Source organism: Capra hircus, chromosome 29 (assembly GCF_001704415.2).
Source record: "Capra hircus breed San Clemente chromosome 29, ASM170441v1, whole genome shotgun sequence".
NCBI classification, from domain to species: domain Eukaryota; kingdom Metazoa; phylum Chordata; class Mammalia; order Artiodactyla; family Bovidae; genus Capra; species Capra hircus.
Window position 1 is genome coordinate 50,648,309 of NC_030836.1, and position 19,008 is coordinate 50,667,316.

A 19,008-nucleotide genomic window follows, 5' to 3' on the forward strand; every position below is an offset into this window, starting at 1 on the left:
CCCGCTGCTCACCGGGTTCCTCCTCCTTGGCCGCATCTTGCTCCACCACCCTCTCCCCTCCTGAGGTCCAGCTCCTGCCCTGAGGCTCTGCCCGACCCCAGGTTCAGTTGCCCCCCACGTCCCGGGGCCGGCCAGCTGCTGACCACGCCTCCAGCCTCCCCTTCTCCCTCCACCCCATTTCTGCATGCGTGTGCGAGAACCTCACAGCGCCAGGCAGAAATGCCCCGGGCCCACCCTCCTCAAACCTCCACCCCCTCCTCCACTCTGCCAGGTCCAGGCCACGTGCAAGAAGAAGACAGCACCCCTGGGGACCCAGTGTCCGAGTCCGAGGGCCCCTGTGCCCCGCTGGGGGGCAGGTGGGAGAGCTGGCCTTCCTCGGAAGAGCTCAGGGTCCACCCAGGAAGCAGACACGCCGTCGATCACATAGACTCCAGAGGGGCCTTCAGGAGGCAGAGGCCACGCTCAGCCCCCTCTTGCTCCCAGCTCGGCACGGTCTCCAGTGACACAAAGAAGGACCGGGGGAAACAATGAGTCCTGCGGGAGGGTGGGGTGGGCACCAGGGAGGCTTCTAGCCCCTGCGGTGCTGAGCCGAGGTGTGCTGAGCCGAGGTGTGCAGGTCCTGAGGGGCTGGCCGGGAGGAGGTCTGGGTGAGGCAGACGGGGGGCAGAAGGGCCCAGGTGCACTGCCTGCCTGTGGGATGCCCAGGCAGACCACCCCGGGGAGGCTGGGCCACGGACAGCGTGGCCTCCGAGGCCCAGGTGAGACAGGCCCCTGGGGAAAGCAGTGTCAGGACCACACCCTCCAGTGACCACGTGATGAGACTCTGGGGCCGGAGGTGGTGAGTGAGAGAGTGGGTGGGGTGAGTGAAGAGCAGGGGTCGAAATCAGGGAAGTGGTCGGCGCAGGCCCAGGTCAAGGCAGAAGAGGGTGACGCAGGTCTGATCCGCCGGGAGCGCTGACGGTGTCCTTGTAGGAAGAGGTGGTCAGGGCTCAGACACACTCAGAGGCCGACCCTGGAGGGCGTGGGGAGGGGACAGCCATCCGCACACCCAGGAGAGGGGCCTCAGGAGGGCCAGCCCCGCCCGCATCTGGGTCTGGGATTCCGGCCTGGAGACGTGAGTCCTGCTGTTGGACTTGCCGGGCTGTGCTTCGTCGGTGCCCTGGACGCTGACTCAGGGACGTGCCAGCCAGGGAAGGAAGGAGTGGCTGAAACAAACAGCCCCACACCTAGGGGCTTAGCGCCGGGAGCGCTTCACTCTCAGCCCCATCCAGGTGGGAGGGGAGGGGCCTGCACTCATCCTGGGGCCCCAGGCCCCTCCTCTGAGGACCTGGCTGGCAGGGCAGGAGAGGAGACACCTTGAGGGAGGCTGGGGACGAGGGGTGAGAAGTCAGGGCTCCTGGAGGCGCTGGGGGCCCAGGCGTGGCATCGGCGAGCACAGACAGGAAGCAGGAGAAGGTCGGGTCTCGGGAGGATCCAGACACGGATGCCAGCTGCAGAAACCCCAGCAGAGGCGTCCTGGTTGGCTTGTGTGGGTGTGGGCACAGCAAGGAGATGCCGGGAGAGAGACGGTCGGCGGTGAGCAGGCTGGAGGGAGGCCCGGGTCTCCAGCTGCACCGTGACCCTCATCACGCACTCAGGCTTCCTCGCGCGTGAGTGTGCGCAACGCTGGGCGGGCTTTACTCGGGGAGGAGCTTCGGGGTTTGGCAGTGCAGCTCCCCAGCACCCTGTGCTCCCTCATCAGGTGAGCTGGGCCCTGGGGTCCTGGCCTGGGTACAGGAAGGGACAGGGAGTCTGCAAGGGGGGAGGGGGCAGGCCAGAGGGAGGCCAGGCAGGGTGCCCGTCGGGCAGACAGGGTGTGTCCACAATGAGCAGTGGCACCGAGAGACCAGGTCAGGTGGGGGCCCAGGGGCAGCAGGCGGGTTACAGGAGCCACCGGAGGCAGGGGAGGGTTGAGGAGACAGGGGAACAGATAAGGGGTCTGTGCACACATGCGACCCCTGGTGGGGCTGGGGGTCAGGCCGAGGGGTGTGGCTGGGACTCCTGGGCACCCGGCTGGGTCTCCCTGCAAGGCGGGCAGCTTCAGTGAGCCTGAAACTGTCACAAAGCCAAAGAAGGTTCAAACTACTGTCCAGGTGCACTCGTTTCACCTGCTGGCAAGGCCATGCTCAAAATCCTCCAAGCTAGGCTTCAGCAGTATGTGAACCAAAATCTTCCAGATGTATGAGCTTTAGAAAAGGCAGAGGAACCATAGATCAAATTGCCAACATTCGTTGGATAATAGAAAAAGCACAGGAATTCCAGAAAAACATCTACTTCTGCTTCACTGACTACAGGAAGGCCTTTGACTGTGTGGATCACAACAAACTGTAGAAAATTCTTCAAGAGATGGGACTACCAGACCACCTTATCTGTCTCCCGAGAAACCTGTATGCAGATCAAGAAGCAACAGTTAGAACTGGGCACGGAACAACAGACTGGTTAAAAATCAGGAAAGGAGTACCTTGAGACTGTATATTGTCACCCTGCTTATTTACCTTATATTCTGAGGACATCATGTGAAATGCCGGGCTGGATGAAGCACAAGCTGGAATCCGGATTGCCTGGAGAAATATCAACAACCCCAGATATGCAGATGATACCACTCTAATGGCAGAAAGAGAAGAGCTAAAGAGCCTCTTGATGAGGGCGAAAGAGGAGGGTAAAAAAGCTGGCTCAACACTCAACGTTCAAAAAATGAAGACCGTGGCGTCCAGTCCCATCTCTTCATGGCAAATAGGAGGGTGAGTGGAAGCAGTGGCCAGTTTTCCTTTCTTGGGCTTGAAATCACTACAGATGGTGACTGCAGCCATGAAATCAGAAGGCGCTTGCTTCTTTGAAGGAAACTTACGACAAGCCTAGACAGTGTATTGAAAAGCAGAGATGTCACTTTGCTGACAAGGATCTGAATAGTCAAAGCTATGGTTTTTCAAATAGTCGTGTATGGATGTGAGAGTTGGACCATAAAAAGGGCCGAACGCTGAAGAATCGATGCTTTCAAACTGTGGTGCTGGAAAAAGACTCTTGAGAGTGCCCTGGAAACCCACCCTGAATATTCATTAGAAGGACTGATGCTGAAGCTAAAACTCCAATACTTTGGCCACTTGGTGCAAAGAGCCAACTTGCTGGGAAAGATTGAGGCAAAAGAAGCGGAGGGCAGAGGATGAGATGGTTGGATGGCATCACCAACTCAATGGACCTGAGTTTAAACAAACTCCAGGAGACAGAGAGGGCAGGAGAGCCTGGCGTGCTGCAGTCCACGGTCCCTAAGAGTCAGACACGGCCAAGTGACGGAACGAGAGCCTCAAGGAGCAGGGCTCCGGAAGGAGAAGCCACGAGGAGGGGGAAGGCCCCAGGCTAGCTGTGAAGGATTCCGGGTGGAGGGTCCACGATACCACCTTGAGGGTGCTATCACCTTTGTATCTGAGGTTATTGATATTTGTCCCAGCCATCTTGATTCACAGCAGGGAGAGGCCATCTGGGGGTCTTCCCCAGGCCCCGCAGGACAATGGAGGATGAAGGCCAGGAGTCTGGCAAGGACATTGGTGCTGGGGTGGTCGGGAGGTGGGGCCAGACATGAGCAGAGCCTTGGGGGCCCAGTGTGGACAGTGGGCATGCAAACTCCTGCCCCAGCTGAGGATATCTCCCCTCTACACAAGGTCATTATGGCCCAGACCGTGTGCCCTCAGCCCCGAGGGCTCACTGAAGGCTTCTAGGTGGAGTCCAGGAGAGAGAGACTTCTCGGCCTGGCGCTGAGGCAGGTGTGTCATGGAGGAGTGACTGGGGAAGCTGGGAGGACTCCCAGAAGGAGTCAGAGCTCCGTCCTCACCTGTCTGTCCTGTGAGGCAGGTATACTCACCTGCAAACCCATTTCATTTTTGGGTAAACCAAGGCCAGCCAGCTGTGAAGGGGAGTGAGTGGAGGTCAGGGAGGAGGGTGACAAGGAGGCCCAGGGCTGGAGCTGGAGGGGGAGCAGGTCTGGGCCCAGATGAAGCTGGTATTTGGGGACCAGAGGGGACAGATGTGAACAGGTTGCCAGGGGCTAAGCTAAAGAGGTGAAGCCCCGTGGGCGCCCCAGGTGGACGCTCCCCTGGCTTTTCCTTGGCGAGGTGAGGGTGCAGGTGAAGAGGGAGGGAAGCCTGTCTCACAGGTGCAGGGAACGCAGGGGCCACAGCCCATCCGAGTCCACAGGGCTCTGTCCACTCCCGAGTGGACCCCTGGCAGCGTCCCGTCCCTGAGGCTGGCACCTCCCGCCCTGCCTTGCCTCCTTGGCCCACCGCACTCACCCGACCTGCTGAAGAAGGGTGGGCCCGGGACCCTCCCGAGACCCCTGTCCGGGTCCCCCGCCTCCCATCATCAAGGGACAGACTTTATTTTCGGGGGCTCCCAAATCCCTGCAGATGGTGACTGCAGCTGTGGAACTAGAAGGTGCTTACTCCTTGAAAGAAAAGCGAGACAAACCTAGACAGTGTCTTAAAAAGCAGAGACATCACTTTCTCGACAAAGGTCTGCCTAGTCAGGGCTGCGGTTTTCCCAGTAGTCATGTACTGATGGGAGAGTCGGACCATAAAGAAGGCTGAGTGACAATTGATGCTTTCAAACTGTGGTGTTGGAGAAGACTTTTGAGAGTCCCTTGGACACCAAGGAGATCAAACCAGTCAATCCTAAAGGAAATGAATCCTGAATATCCATTGGAAGGACTGAAGCAACAGTACTTTGGTCACCTGATGCAAAGAGCCGACACACTGGAAAAGCCCCTGATACTGGGAAAGAGAAGGGGGCAACAGAGAACGAGAGCTGGATGGCATCACTGGCTCGATGTTTGAGCAAAGCCAAGGGATAGTAAAGGACAGGGGAGCCTGGCGTGCTGTAATCCGTGGGGTCTCAGAGTCAGGTACAACTGAGCAACTGAAGAGCAACCGTTTTGCCATTGTTTAAGAGTTTTCTTGGTTTGACTTTTTTTTTTTTTTAAAGGTTTAATTGGGAGGAAATTATTTCAAGCAGGTAGAAAAGTTTTAAGACTGACCCTCGGAGGCCCTGCGCATCCTCAGCTCCGCCACCTGCCATCTCTCTGTCCCTCTTCCAGCCTCCTCTACTCCTAAGGACTCACAGGAGCAGCCCTCTCCCCTGACCACAGTGCAGACTCAAGCTCAGTCCGCCGCTGAGCTCTCACCAGCCACCACATGCCTGCCGACCACCTCCCCTCAATTGCTTTGCTCTGTCTTTGCTCTGCCCTTTTCCTTTCTGGCCCCGAGACGGTCCTGGCTCTCTGTTCACCCATGCCCCTGTGCTCAGCCGTCCGCCCCTGAGCCCTGGTCACCTCCTGGAGGTCGGTGCAGGGACCAAGACCCCGGTGTCTGGGCATTCCCCAAGGGCAGGATGGAGTGAGCTGCAGGCCCAAACCCATACACACCCCGCACCAGCCGGGAGCATCCAGCCAGGCTCCTCCAGCCTCACCCGGCTCCCCGGCCCAGATGAGCCAGGTTCCCCGGGACTTGCTGTGGCCGCGTCCCTCCCTGACCTCCAGCATCACCCCCGGGTGAGCACGTCCCCTGCACGTCTTGCTGCCCTCCTCCTGTCCTTGGGGCTCCTTCCCGGGCAGCATCCACCTCGGACGCTCCAGGAGCCGCTGCCTCCCTCATCTGTTGCCAGGGCTGAGACCCCATCTTCAGCCCAGACCCCTGCACCCAGCTGTCTGTCTGGGAGCAGCCACATCCTCCCCCCGCAGAGCCAGCCCTGCACCCGCTCTGGGCACAGGCCTGAGCGCCCCGTCTCTCTGGTCCACTGCTTCCTGGGGGCTCTGCCTCTTGAATCTCTCTCCACCCACTGCCACTCTCCCCCACCCCGCCCCCAGGGGTGACAGCCTCCAGCCTCGACTATTCTCCAGGCTGCAGAGAACTTTCTAGAAGGCAGAGCCCTCAACACTTGCCCGCTGCTGGACTACGTGCTTCCCGGATTGGGCCCATGTCCACATAGCTGCAGGGACACTGAGGTCACCCGGGAGCGCCACCCTCAGGGGGCGGCAGAGGGGTGTGGAGCCAGGCCGAGCTGCTTTGGGTGGGTGTTTGCCCATTCGGCTCGGTTCCTGTGGTCTGCCGTCATGCCGTTTGTTCGTTGGAAAACGCAACAAGTACCCATAAGTCAGGAGGCTTCCTAGGTGGCTCAGACAGTTAAGAATTCGCCTCCAGTGCAGACGTGGCTTCAATCCCTGGGCTGAGAAGACTCCCTGGAGGAGGGCATGGCTACCCACTCCAGTATCCTTCCCTGGATAATTCCATGAACAGAGGAGCCTGGCAGGCTACAGGCCCCGGGGTCGCACAGAGTCGGACCCAACTGAGCACACAAGAGTCTACTGAGCTGCCCCAAGCACGACGTCACCCCCACCTGCCCCCCAGCCCAGGGAGTCACTCTCTGGAACCTCGTGTTTGACATTTGCTTGCAAGAAGGTCATTCCCCAAACCCACTGAGTCGGTGGCGCCTGTGGCGGCTGCATTCCTGGGGAGCCCCGCCCCCGTTCCCTGCACAGTTGCTGGGCTCACTTTGCGGGTGGGGGGCAGGTACCGCCTCCGCCACTGGGAGCTCTGGCCACCGCAGCCCACTCAGTCCTGGAGCCCACTGCCTGCTGCCTGCCCGCGCTGGGCTCCGCACTCGGCGAGCCTCAACGGAGCACCGCCTCCCGCCGTCGGGAGTGCTAGGACTGGGCCTGCCCCGAGTCACAGGGTAGCGGAGCAGGAGGGCCCGCAGGAAGGTGCCCGCAGGACGGAGCCCAGTCCCTGCGCCGCAGGGCCAGGCGGCGGGACAGGCCAAGGCCTTGGGCGGGCTGACGTCCCTCCCTTGAGGCTCAAGGCTCTGGGCCCCTGCACATCAATCGCGGGGGCCTCCCGAGGGCAAGGGCAGGGTGGACAGCCGCTCCATCACAGTGGCGGCCTGGCCTCCCCACCAGAAATCTGAGCGTGGGGCCTTCGCGGACCACGCCATCATCCCTCAGAAGGAGGCTGAAGGCGGCCTTGCTGTGACAGTCCCCCTGCCAGGGACATTGTGTCCTGATGTGGGGGGTGGCAGGGCCAGGGCGGGCAGGAAGGAAGGCAGGCCTCCCGCTGGGCCCAGAGAGGGGCTGCCTTATTCCGTCACCAGTCTCAGGGGGAGACAGACCCCAGCCCCTCGAGGCCCCCAGGAGTCTGGTCCAGGACCGCCCCCCAAGCCCCTCCGGGGGCCTGGGGTCTGGGGAGGGGCAGCTGGGGAGAATGGGCTGCCTGTGTGGGGAGGGAGGCCCCCCCAGGCCCCTGCGTGTACTGGGGCCTCAAGGACAGTGTTTCTGGCCCCGAGGGGGCCTCTGTGACACCAGCAACAACAGACGCGTGCCCATCTCATCTCCGGGTGTCGCTCGGCAACGCCCTGGCCACCCCAGCGGGTGGGCGAGGAGGAGGGCTTCCGGCCTGGAGACCACCCTCCCTGACAGCCGGGACCCCCAAAGCCCGCGTGTGGCTCCCCCACGCCAAGCCCAGGCACAGTCTCGGGGCCTTCCCAGGGCGGCCTGTGGATAGGGCGGCGCCGGACCAGGGCAGGGAGGAACAGGCGTGGGGATTGGAATCCTTTATTGACAGGCGCCAAGTCAGCCTCGGGGCCCCCTGGTGACGGGCGCCGGGCGGCGGCCCGGGTGAGGGGCCTAGGACTCGGTCTCGAACATCTTCTTGCGGCCCTCCATGCCTGACTTCTCCTCGATGTTCTTCCTCCAGTCGCCCACATCGCGTAGGTCGCGCTCCTGCAGGTGGGACAGGGCTCAGGCCGGCGCCGCCCCCCCGCCGCCCGGCGTCCGGCCCCCGCAGGCGGCCCCGAGGCTGAGCCCCCCCGCCGCCGGGGGCGGCCTACCTTCTCGGTGTCCTCCTTCTTGACCTGCTTGAGGTTGGCCCGCAGGTCCATGCACACCTTGTGCTTGGAGCCCAGCAGCGCCTTCAGCATGGCGTCGGCCGACATGCGCACGCGTCGCAGCGGGGGCCGCTTGAACTTGCCCCTCAGGTCGAACAGCTTCTGGTTCATGTCCTCCAGCTGCAGGGCGGGCAGCGAGGCTGGGCGGGCGGGCGTCGGGGAGCGGGCCCCGCCGTCAGGGCAGCCCGCGCCCCGGCCCGCGCGCCTGCCCGCCACTCACCTCCTTGGCGCTCTTCTGCACCCTCACCTCCATGTCATACTTCTCCTCCTCGGCCGCGTCGATCTTGGCGTGCAGCTGCCTGCAGAGCTCCTGGCGGCGGAGGTCACGGGTGGGCGAGCGGGCGACCCCACGGCCGGCCTCCACCCACCCTGACCACCCCGCTCGTCCTCCCGACCCGGGCGTGGACGGGCCAGGCCAGGAACAGGGCCCACGATGCGGGGGCCCTGGGTACCTGCACTTCAGACATGGAGCCGGGCAGGTGCAATGGCGGGCAGTGTTCCGACAGGTAGTTCTGCTTCTCCGCCTCCCGGCGGCCCTCCTCCTTCTCCAGCTCAGTGGCCGCAATCTGCAGCATGATGCTCTGGGGGTGGGGTGGGGGCGGCGGGCAGTGAGGGCGCGGCTGGCCAGGCCGCTGAGCCCGCGGGCCGCCCTCCCCGGCCCTCACTTACCTTCAGGTGCTGCCTGCGGGCCGTGATGGCCCTGTTGCGCTTCTGCAGGGCAGGGGAGAGGAGGTGCCGTCAGGGCCGGCCGGTGGGGCGTCCCGGCACCCCGCACCCTTCCCTGCCCACTCGGCCAGCCCTGCATCCTGCCCAAGGCACGGCGGGGCCTGGGCCTGGTGGGGAACACGGGCCCGGGACACGGGGCCGCGTGGTGACCCTTTGCCGGGGCGGCCCTTCTGGTGGGGAGGCCTGGGGTCTGGAGAAGAGACTTCGGACAGGGAAGGCGGGAGGAGGGCAGGGGAGACCCTCGGGCCCCGGGGGTGGGGGCGGGGTGCAGCCAAGAGAAAGAAGAAGCGACTCCCCAGTGACCAGGCCGCAGCCCACTTCCCCTGGCCCGTGGGAGGGGCCAACGGGAAGGCCACTTCCTCTGTTTCTCAGTGTCTCGGAGGCTGGGGTGGGGCAGTTTCACCCACAGGGTGAGAGTCAGTCTCCCTGGGCCTTGGAGCTCCAGCTTCAGGCCTGTCCTGACTTGGGGGTCCCATCCCCTCAGTGTTTCACCCCCAAGCTGGTACTCACCTCCTCACTGTCCCAGGAGGGCGGGCGGGGGGTAGGGGAGAGAGAAGAGAGGTTAGGGCCATGGGGCTGTGTGATGGGGCAGGCGGGTGCGTGGGGTGGCCAGGTGGGGACACGCAGAGACCCCCACCCAGCACTGGGGGGCGGGGGCCCCAGGGGCAGCAGGCTGGGGGTTACACTTACTCCCCCATCGTGCGATCCTGAGCTGATAGCCTGTGGGAGAGAAAGGTGAGGGGTCAGGACCCTGCCCACCTGCCCTGTACAGCCCACCCCCCGCCCCCACCTCCTTCAGGGCCACGTCTTGGAATTCCCCAGGGCGGGGAGGGAGCAGTAAGAGGGGACAGGGTGCCCGAAATGTCCCCGCGGGCCTGGAGTTGCTGCAGCTGTCCCCACAGGAGGGTGGGTCTGGCCAGCGCAGGTGGCCGCCTGAGCCGCCGGTTATTTTTAGCCCCGCTCCTTCGGCTTCTGGCCCAAGTGCACAGAAGACGCCGCCCCCCGGTAGGGCCTGGGGTCCCTCACGCCTCGAAGCCCCCTTCCCAAGGTTCAGAGCCAAGGCCTGGCTGTCACCGTGCCGTCCGGGACCCCATGCCATCCCAGCCCCCTCCGGAGGCGTCTCCCTGCAGCCCTCTGCTCTGCAGAAGCCCTCAGACCCCGGACCCCCACCCTCCCCCTGGAGAAGTCCCTCTGCGAGCGCGCTCCAGACGCGCCCGTGCTGGCCTCGGCGGGCCGGGCCGGCCTCACCTCGCGTCTGGGCAGCGGCGCTGGGACCGAGGTCAGGCCGGCAGTGGCGAGTCGGGCTGGTGGGTCCGGGGGAGGGCTATAAATGGCCTCCCCCGGGCTGGGCCCCCGCTCAGAAAGGGCATGGAGTCCTCCTCAGACCAATGGGGGCACAGGGACCTCCCCACCTGCCCAGCCGCCTGGCCTGGCCCCGCCGCCGCCACTGCCATCCAGGCCAAGAAGTCTTGGGAGGGGGTGCTGAGGCTGGGTTGGTCTATTTAGGGCGAGGTGACGACTTCGAGTCGCCTCCCTCGCATCTTGCAAGGAGCCCGAGGACAGCGTGACGGCCTCAGCAGCCATGGTGCCAGCTCAGGGGTCAGCCGAGGGGTCACTCCGGCCCAGCCCTGTCTGCCCAGAGTCAGGGTCCACTCTGGGTCGCCCTCGGCCTTCCCAGGCCTCTGGGCCCCCCAGGAAACGGCAGCCCACTCACACTCTGCTGCCCACAGTCCCCTCTAGCCCAGCGGGCAGCTTGGGCATGAGCTGCTCAAGTGCTCCCTGCCTCAGGCTGGCCGGGGGCAAGGCCGGACCCCAGACACAGCCTCTGCGGCCTGCAGCAGCGCCGGGGGCTCTGGGCTGAGGGTGGAGGGACTGCCCTCCAGGGGTGGGATCCCACCTTCCTCTCAGAGCTGGACGGGAGGTCCCAGATGGACGTGCAGCCTTGCCCGACCACCCTGCCCGTGGGCTGGCTCCCCGCACAGCTCAGAACACATCCTTCAAACTCAGGATTTCGGCACCACCCGCCTGGGAACCTCTCCCTGACCCGAGGGGGCCCAGGGCCCGCCTGGCTGCTCAGGCAGGCCCAGCACACTGCCCTCCTCACCCCAGCCCCGGGCCTGCGGCCCCCCGCCCTGGCCCCCGCCCAGCAGAGGCATCCGGACGACCATGACTTGGCACCCTCCGAGCTGGGGCTTCTCGGCCATGGGGAGGGCCAGGGAGAGCTGAAGCCGTCCAGATGTGTGGGGGTTAGAGTTGCTTTCTGGGCCAGGCTGAGCCCCCAAAGGCCCCAGGGTGGCTTCTGCAGGCATCTACTGCCCCCTGCTGCGCGTGCAGGGGAGGCCCCGCCCCACCATCCAGTCGGTTTCAGGGCTTTGTGGGGGACTGGGGTGGCCCCAGGAATTGGAGTTCCCTCCGCCCACTGTCACCACCACCCCCAAACACCTCGCTCTTGCCCGATGTGTCCCCAGGGGCCTGTCTCTAGCTCTCTAGTCACAGATGGGGGCCCCTTCTCCCGGATCATCCCCAGCGGGCCTGGAGGGGCCCCTTTGCCCTCACTCAGGGATCAGGCCCAAGTCAGAGGCCTGGATGAGCCACGAGAGGAGACCCTCTCCCTGTCCACGGGAGGGGCCGTGGCGGTGTCAGGAGCGCCTGACCCTGCCGCGCCTGCGGAGCTCAGGAAAGACACATGGTGGAGGGGAGGCGTTTATTGCCGCGGGCCCTGGGGCAATGCGCACGGGGAGGCCCAGGCCCAGGGCTGCCCTCAGAAGCCAGGCAAGGGCAGACGCAGGCGGGACTGCAAGGCCAGGGCCTGGTCCACCTCCCTGGCTGGCTGCAGGCGGTGCCACTGGGCGACGGGCCGCCCATGTCCGCCCAGTGCTGGAGAGGCTGCCCAGAGGCCCGGGGGCCCAGCAGCACCTTGCCGACTGGCTCGGCCCGCAGCTGTGGGCCCCGGGCCCAGACAGCCAGCACCAGATCCACGCTCTGGGTAGAAGCAGGCAGAGGTGTGGGAGGAGGGGGAGAGAGACAGCGGTCAGTTCGGCCCTGAGTGAGGTTCTCTCCTGCCCCCTCCTCCAGGCAGCCCACCTGGATCTGGCCGAAGGGCACGAGGAAGGTGAAGCCCTCGTTGAAGTAAGGGGTGGCCGTGCCCTTCCTGGCCGACGTCTTTCTTCTTTTCCACTTCCTCCGGTTCAGCATGAGCTGGATCTTCACGTAGGGGTCTGGGAGAGCGGAAGGGGTCAGAGGGCCTCCCAGGTCTGAGGGCTGAGCCCCAGGTTCCTCTGTCCACATGGGGAGGTGGGTCCAGCTCTCACCTGCCAGTGCACGGCTCAGGCCTCGGGCCTCCAGCACGACCACGGTCAGCCGGCCCGAGCCAGGCACGTAGCGGAGCGAGAAGCAGAGCTCCTCCGTCTGCTCAGGCTGCGGGGGGCACGAGAGGGCCTCAGCTGCCCCCCCAGCACGCGGAGCCAGGTGGGGGGCGGGAGCCCGGGGCGGGCGGGCTCACCTCAGCCGCGGCGGGCGGGCCCAGCGGGCGCCAGAGCTCCAGCACGTGCTGCAGGTCCACGGAGCCCAGCGGCAGGCTGAGCGCGCCCAGCGGTCGGTGCTGGGAGAGGCGCCTGTGGTCCAGGAGCAGCACACGCAGGCTGGTCCTGGGCGGCTCCTGCGGGCGGGGTGTGAGCCGCCCGGCCCCCCGCCCGGCCCCCCGGGCCCAGCCCTGACTCACGTGGAAGGAGCAGGTCTCCTCGAACACGGGGCACAGCGTGCCACGATGCACCTTCGTCTCGCGCACGAGCCCGGCGTCCGGGGACAGGCTCAGGCGGGCGTAGGGGTCCGCCGTGCCGTCCGGGGCCCCGGGCCTCAGGTCCGCGGCCTGCTTGAGGCCCACCCTGATCTAGCAGCCAGGGGCTGTTTCAGCAAGGGGCCCCTCCCCGGTCAGCCCTGCGCCACCCAGCACTGGGCACCCGCCCTTCACTCATCACCCCTCCAAAGTCCCACACATCCTCTGGGACCCCCTCACCTCCTGGCTTCCAGAGTCGTACTCCAGGGACAGCTGCAGGCGCCCCCACTGCTGGGCCCCCCCAGGTCCAGATGCCACGTTACCCAACTCCGGCTGCACCTGGGTGGCGTCGCGAGAATGCTGACCACTGTGTGGGCACCCTGTGCCCGTCAGAGCCCCCGCCCCGCAGGCAGTGGGTCCACGGCGGAGCAGATGTCCAGGCCACTAGAAGGCCACGCTCCGCTCGGCCCTGCGGGACTGGCCACGACACCCCCCAGTCCGCCTCTCGGGCCACTGCCTTCCCCCAGAACCTCTGTAGCTCCTGGTGGCCCGAGCCCCTGCTCACCTTGGTTCATCGCCTCCCCTGTGGGGAAGGCCCCCGCCTCTGCCCTGGGCAGACCAGACCACCCTGGGGGCAGAGCTGGCCCCCAAGCCTGGCCCCCGGGCTGCCCCGGCCCTGGCCCACAGGGAGCCGGGTGCCCGCCTCTCACCAGGTGGGTGGTGGTGGTGAGCTCGGCGGTGCCCGGGACCACAGCCTGCTTGTCTCTGGGCCTCTTCCTGCGGCGCCCACGGCGGCAGCAGCGGACGGTGCAGAGCAGGCAGGAAGCGAGGAGGATGCCTGCCACCACGGCAGCGGCCACGAGTGCCCAGCGGAGCCCTGGGGTGGCGCAGAGACGGCCTGAGAAGCCACTGCGGACAGCGACCGCTGCCCACCCCCTGGGCCGTCTGCACTCTCCCCCACGGGCCCACAGACTCACAGGGGATGGGGGTGGTGAGGTCCGGTGTGAGCCCAGGAGCGGCTGTGGTGCCCGCTGGGGTGCGGGCACTGTGGGTGTCTGGAGGGTGCCCCATCTCCTGGCCCCGCTGCCTTGGAGCAAACGGCCCAGGCGGCCAGGTCACTCATGAGGGTGACCCCTGGGGACCTTGCCCACCATTCCATCTGCCCAGCAGCAGCCAGCTCGGTCTGCCCAGGCAAGGAGGCCGCCTGGGGTGGCCAGGGCAAGTGTTCCGAGCGGCGCCAGGTGGAGGGAGGTGCGGGCCCAGCCTCCCGGCCACCACCCCCTCCCCAGCCCTGCCAAGCAGTCCCGGCCTGGGCAGCCCAGCCCTGCCCCCACTGGCCTCCCGAGAGCCTTCCACTGCCTTCCTCCAGGAAGCCCCTTCCCACCTGGCCGCTCTCCCTGGGCCCCGGCCCCCTTGAGCCCACCACGGTTTGCTAGTGACACGGGTGGGGCGTGTTTAATTGTCGGTCACCAGCCCCAGAGCAACTGGGGGGCTTGGGGTGGCAGCTCTGGGGGGCCGGGGCTCTGCTAGGGTCACGGGGTGCAGGAGGGGTGGGAGTGGGGTCACACCCTTGGGGTCGGCAGGGGTCATCAGAGCATGTCCAGGCCAAAGGAGGTGCCGCGAGGGGCATGGCGAGGTGGGGGCAGGCAGAGCAGTGTGCAGCTGGGCGCGGCCGGTATTCCTGCCCGCCTACCTGCCCCCCACCCTTCAGCAGCTCTGCTCCTGGGGGGACAGAGGGCCGGGCCAGTGCGGCCCACCGTTCAGGAGGAGCATGCCCACAGAGACCCCCGCAGGGACCCCCACAGCCCTCACACTGAGACCTCAGGCCATGGGGGTCTCCCCGCAACAGCTTGTCCTGGGCTCCCCTCCTCCTGGGGGCACCGGTGGCCTGGTCATAGGACCCGGCCCAGCCCCAGCCCCCCCGGAACAGGCAGGCGTCAGAGCTGGACCCCCTACTACTGTGCTTCCCACCCACCCTGCTGCAAAGTGCGGGGAGCGTCGGAAGAGGGCCCCGCCGAGATCCAAGTCTCAGCGGCCCGTGCCAGCACCGGCCCAACCTGTTGAAGGATAGCCACAGTCAAAGCGGGGTGTCCTGGCCGCGGGGGTCCTGCCGCACAGCCTGGCTGTCTCCCCTTCCCCCCCACCGACTGCGCCTGTCTCGTCCCCACAGGGGCTGTCCAACCGCAGCGGGCAGGGCCCAGCCCCAGGGAGCCACCCACACGAGGAGGGGGTGTCAGGCTGGCCAGGGCTCAGAGTGGAAGCCGGGCTTGCTCTAACTCCCGCCGCTGCCAGCTTGGAGAGCTAAGGTTTGGAGCAAGGGGCCGCGCGAGTCCTCTGTGAGCCCCACAGTTGTGGAGCCGCTGGCAAGACCCTGGCGGTGGAGTGTGGGGCGCTCAGGGCTCTCACAGGCCCGGGCGGCCCCTCTGACCACTCCTGTGCTGGCTGGAGGAGTGCTCCGGGTGGGCCGGCCAGAGCCGCGGGCCCGCAGGCCCCTGGAGCAGCCTTGTGGTGGACGCGGAGTCCCAGCTCCGACGTGGGGCTGAAAGCCGCCTTTACCTGCTGAAATGTCAGAGCCCAGGTGCGTCCTGGGGTTAAGACAGCTTCCTTCGCTGTTCTCATGGTTGGGAACACGGGGTCGGCGATCGCTGTCAGCCCCGAGTCCCCGTCTGTGCGGGGGGTGCTTGTGTGTGCCTGTGTGTGTGCACGCATTCTCGTGAGTGTGCGAGCGTGCGCCCTGCCCGCACCCCGCTTGGCTGGTGTCCTCCTCCTGTTTGACCGGAGAGCCGTGGACCTCGAGCCGCCGGGGTTTGGTGAAGGGGGAGCCCCAGAGCCGCAGGAGGGGCCTGAGAGCGGACCGAGAGGAGCCGCGAGCGGTGCGGTCCCGAGGCCTGGGCAGGCGCGGGGTCCCGCTGGACTGCCGGGTTCCCGCGGTGGTCAGGGTTCCGGCCTGCGCGCGGCCACCAGGTGGCGCTGTCTGCCCCGCCGGCCGGGCTGGGCCGCCAGCCTGCGTCCAGGCCCGGGTCCCGGGGTGCGCTCGCGGGGGCCCCAGGAGGGCAGGTGGCCCAGGGGCGGCCCCACGGGCCCTGCTCAGCCCTCCCTGTCCCCGCGCCGGCCTCTGGATGCCCTCCGTGCCTGGGCAGTGCCTCCCCGACCAGCCGCTCAGGAGACAGGAAGTTCCTCCTGGAGTGTACTGTCCGTGGCCCTGCTGCGGAAAACCTCCCGGGTGCTGAGGCTGCTGTCCCAGGAAGCGGGGGCTGGTGTCTCCCGGAGTCTCAGCCCCCGCCACCTCCTCCGCTGTCCCTCCAGGCCGCCCTGCTCTCTCCCTCTGGGCAGGGCGGCATCCTCTTCCCCACCTCCGGGCACAAGCAGGTTTGCTCCCTCAGCTGCCAAGCTCTCCTCCTGCTTCGTGACTTCCCACCGCCGCCCCCTCCCCGTCCTGCTCGGCCTTGGAGACCTGAGTGAGCCCCCCTCCTCCAGGAAGCCCTGCTCACTCCGGGCCCTGGGACCCGCAGGAGTGACGCTGGGCTCCACGCTGGGTCTCCATGCCAGCTCTCCCCGGGGGAGGGCCTCCCTGTCAACCTGGGGCCGGGCACCCACCAAAGCTGCAGTGACTGACCCCTCCGCCTTTGGTCTAACTGAGATGCTTGATTCTTCCCGGAAACCAAGTTCCCGTGGGCCTCCTTCCAGAAGAACAGGATTCCCCCAGACGTCGGGGCGCAGCAGGCCCGCCCGGCCACCACACTCTCTCACCTGACGCCCGTCCTCCTGGCCTCCCCCTCGGCCCCGGGCGCTGGAAGACGGTGCCCGAGTGCGCAGCTTTGCTTAGCCTCCAGTGACTGGAAACTCTGCTTGGGGTGGGGCGGGGGGTGGCGGGGTGTGGGAGGCAGGGCTTTGGGGAGCCCCACCTCGGGGCCGGAACTGCTGGCCCTCAGGGGCCAGGAAACTCCCTTGGGAGGAGGGCCCCTCCCAGGACCCCACCCGCAGGGCTCCCCTGGGGGCATCGCGGTTCCTCCCAAAAGCCCTGCTGGGGGTAGTGCTGGCCCTCTGGGGCTTGACCTTCAGGTGAGGCAGTGGAGAGACCGGGCTGCACGCGGTTTGTGAAAGGTCTACACTGGGGGAGATGTTCTGAGTCAGGAGGATGCCTGGGTTTGGAGGCAAGCGACTTTCTGGGTCCGCTGGAGCCGAACCCGGGGGCACTTGGCACCCAGCAAAGTGAGCAGGGCCAGGCGCCCTCCCTGGCGACTGCCCAGGCCTGTCGGCCCTTCCGTTGCTGGCTTCCAGAGCCCAGGGAGCCTTCCGGAGGCCACTCTATCCGAGCCTTTGGCCCTGGCTGTGGAGGCAGCAGGTAGAAGTCCTGCTCCACACCACCCTCCGTGCCTCCTGCTTCAGAGGGCCCAGCAGGGCAGGTCACCGGAGCTCCACTCTGCTCTGGCCAGTTCATCTGGTCCAGTCACTCCGGGTCCGGTCCCTCCCTGGGTCCAGCTCCGACAGGCCCACCCAGGTCAGGGTGTCTCCCAACCCATTACCAACCCACGGCCGGATGTGGGGCTGGTTAATGCTTAGCCAGCCCGCAGGGCTTGTTGGGCAGGACTTCCGGGACCCTGGGCCCAAGTGCCAAGGCTGCTCTGGGGACAACACAGATGGGATGCGTGCGCATGCGTGGGCACACGTGTGTCCTGGCTGGTCACCTGTGGCTCTGGGGGCATGTGGCGCTTGGGAATGTACATGTCTCTCTGGGCACGTGCTCCCCCATGTAAGGCCTGGGTCCCTCTGCCTGTCCCACCTGGGGATGCGGGCTCGGAAGGAGCAGCGAAACAGCTCTGGGGCCCAGAGGAGGCCTGCTGGAGCTCCTGTGCGGCGGGGGCGAGGCGCGTGGGTGGGCGTGATGGGGGCGCGGGGTGCAGGGCCTGCCTGCAGTGTTTGCCCTGCGAGGGGCTCTTCCCGGCCCAACTGTATAGGGCCTTTGTGCTTTTCCCAGGATCTGGGCGCCTCCACGGCCAGACGGGCGTCTGAGGTTCCAGGGCAGGAAGGGGAAAACCAAACAGAGCTGGCAGCCCCAGGCCAGCCCCGAGGCCCCGAGACGGCGGCTTGGCAGCCAAGAGCCACATGGAGACCCTGGCGGGGCTCCTGGACGGGATGCTTCCTTTGAGGTTGCCGGGGGAATGTTTGAGGTTGGAACTCATGGCAGTCGCCGGCTTGGGGGAGCCGGGAGCTGTTGGCAAGGAACCATGAGACGTGCCGGGACAGCACGCGTGCACCCCACCCTCGCCGACCCGCGCGGGGTGGGCACTCAGCTCACCACAGGCCTCCGTGGGCTGGGGTACCCGGTGCCCATCCTCTGGGTCCCAGCCTGGGGGTGCCCTGGCGGTCCTCGACTCGGGCTAACGGCGCCTTCTCCGTCTGGACGCCTGCACCCCATCATCTGAGTGTGAGGGCCTGTGCGTGTCACGCAGGCGCCCGAGGAGCCTGCTTCCCCCGCTGAGGGTCCGCACTGCGGAGCTGGTTCCTTGAGCTCCTCTCCAGCAGCAGGTCTGCCTGCTGACTCTGAGCCTGGGTCTCCCTGGGATGCAAGCCCTGCCTCCTGGGGCATCTGGGTGAACTACACCCCGGCCACCTGGAGACGGAGGCTGCGTGTGCCCGGCGTCAGCTGCATGTGCTGCGAAGCCTGCTCACCAGCACCCGTGTCAGAGCACAGGGGTTCTCTGTGACCCGGGCATCGGCTCCCTCCCCGCCTCGGCTGCGTCTCCCACGGGCCTCTGGGACCCGTGGTTCCTCTGCAGCTTCGGGGGCCCCATTCCCATTCCCTTGGGGGGTCTGTTCATCGGGGGACCCCCGCCGTCAGAGCACCTTTTCCTCACTCCTGGGGACTCCTGGAGACACACTGAGCTTCTGTGCTTCCGGGCAGCCTCTCCTCTCACACCCAAGGTGCCAGGGGGCTCTCTGTGGTCGCCTGGTTCCTGGAAAGCCTGTACGCATTAGTTGGCCCCCTGGGCGCCCGACGCGTCTCTCATTGGCCTGAGTGCCAGGTCAAGCCCCGCGGCCCTGCTCCTGTGGTCTGGATGCCCTGCGCCCCATCGCAGCCCCCACCCGTGCGTGCCCCCTCGTGCTTGACCCCACTCTGCGCTATCCATTCCCATGCTGGGTGGCTGCTCGCCGCATGGCCAGGTGTCCGGGGCTGTACCTGCGCTTCCCAAGAGCTGGACGCCATCCGAGAGAGGTGTCAGGGTCCTACCCTTTAGTCTGGGTGTCTGGGTCCTCTACCCCGGTGGTTGGAGTGTCTGGGTCCCCTACCCCATTCGTGGAGTGTCTGAGGCCCCCTGTCCCACTCTGCTGTAGAGCTCAGCTGTCCAATCCACGTCCCCTTAAGACTGAGAGCCTGGGGGAACCACGGGGGCGAGTCCTTGCAGGCTCTGGTTTGGAGCCCTGGGGCCTCACCCCATTCCCTGGAGAACGAGGGTGCATTTCTTGTCTTCGGTCATCCTGACGATATACGCCAGGACGCTGGGCATCTGGCCGCCCACCTGCTGGGCATCGGGCGACGTGGA

General features: G+C 66.2%; 2 protein-coding genes across 2 annotated transcripts; both read right to left on the reverse strand.

Moving 5' to 3' along the window:
* Positions 7,615-10,009, reverse strand: TNNI2 (troponin I2, fast skeletal type). The gene is made up of 8 exons (XM_018043469.1): positions 9,937-10,009; positions 9,379-9,408; positions 9,199-9,205; positions 8,632-8,673; positions 8,415-8,543; positions 8,183-8,272; positions 7,906-8,082; positions 7,615-7,798 (listed from the first exon to the last, which is right to left on the reverse strand). Exons 2-8 carry the CDS (start codon positions 9,384-9,386, stop codon positions 7,703-7,705), a joined length of 549 nt encoding a protein of 182 aa, XP_017898958.1. The 5' UTR covers positions 9,387-9,408; positions 9,937-10,009; the 3' UTR covers positions 7,615-7,702.
* SYT8 (synaptotagmin 8) lies at positions 11,379-14,432 on the reverse strand. The gene is given in 8 exon segments (XM_018043468.1): positions 11,379-11,550; positions 11,553-11,670; positions 11,773-11,906; positions 12,000-12,105; positions 12,191-12,577; positions 12,704-12,802; positions 13,174-13,340; positions 13,441-14,432. Coding segments are annotated over 8 exon segments (1,206 nt in total). The 5' UTR covers positions 13,535-14,432; the 3' UTR covers positions 11,379-11,449.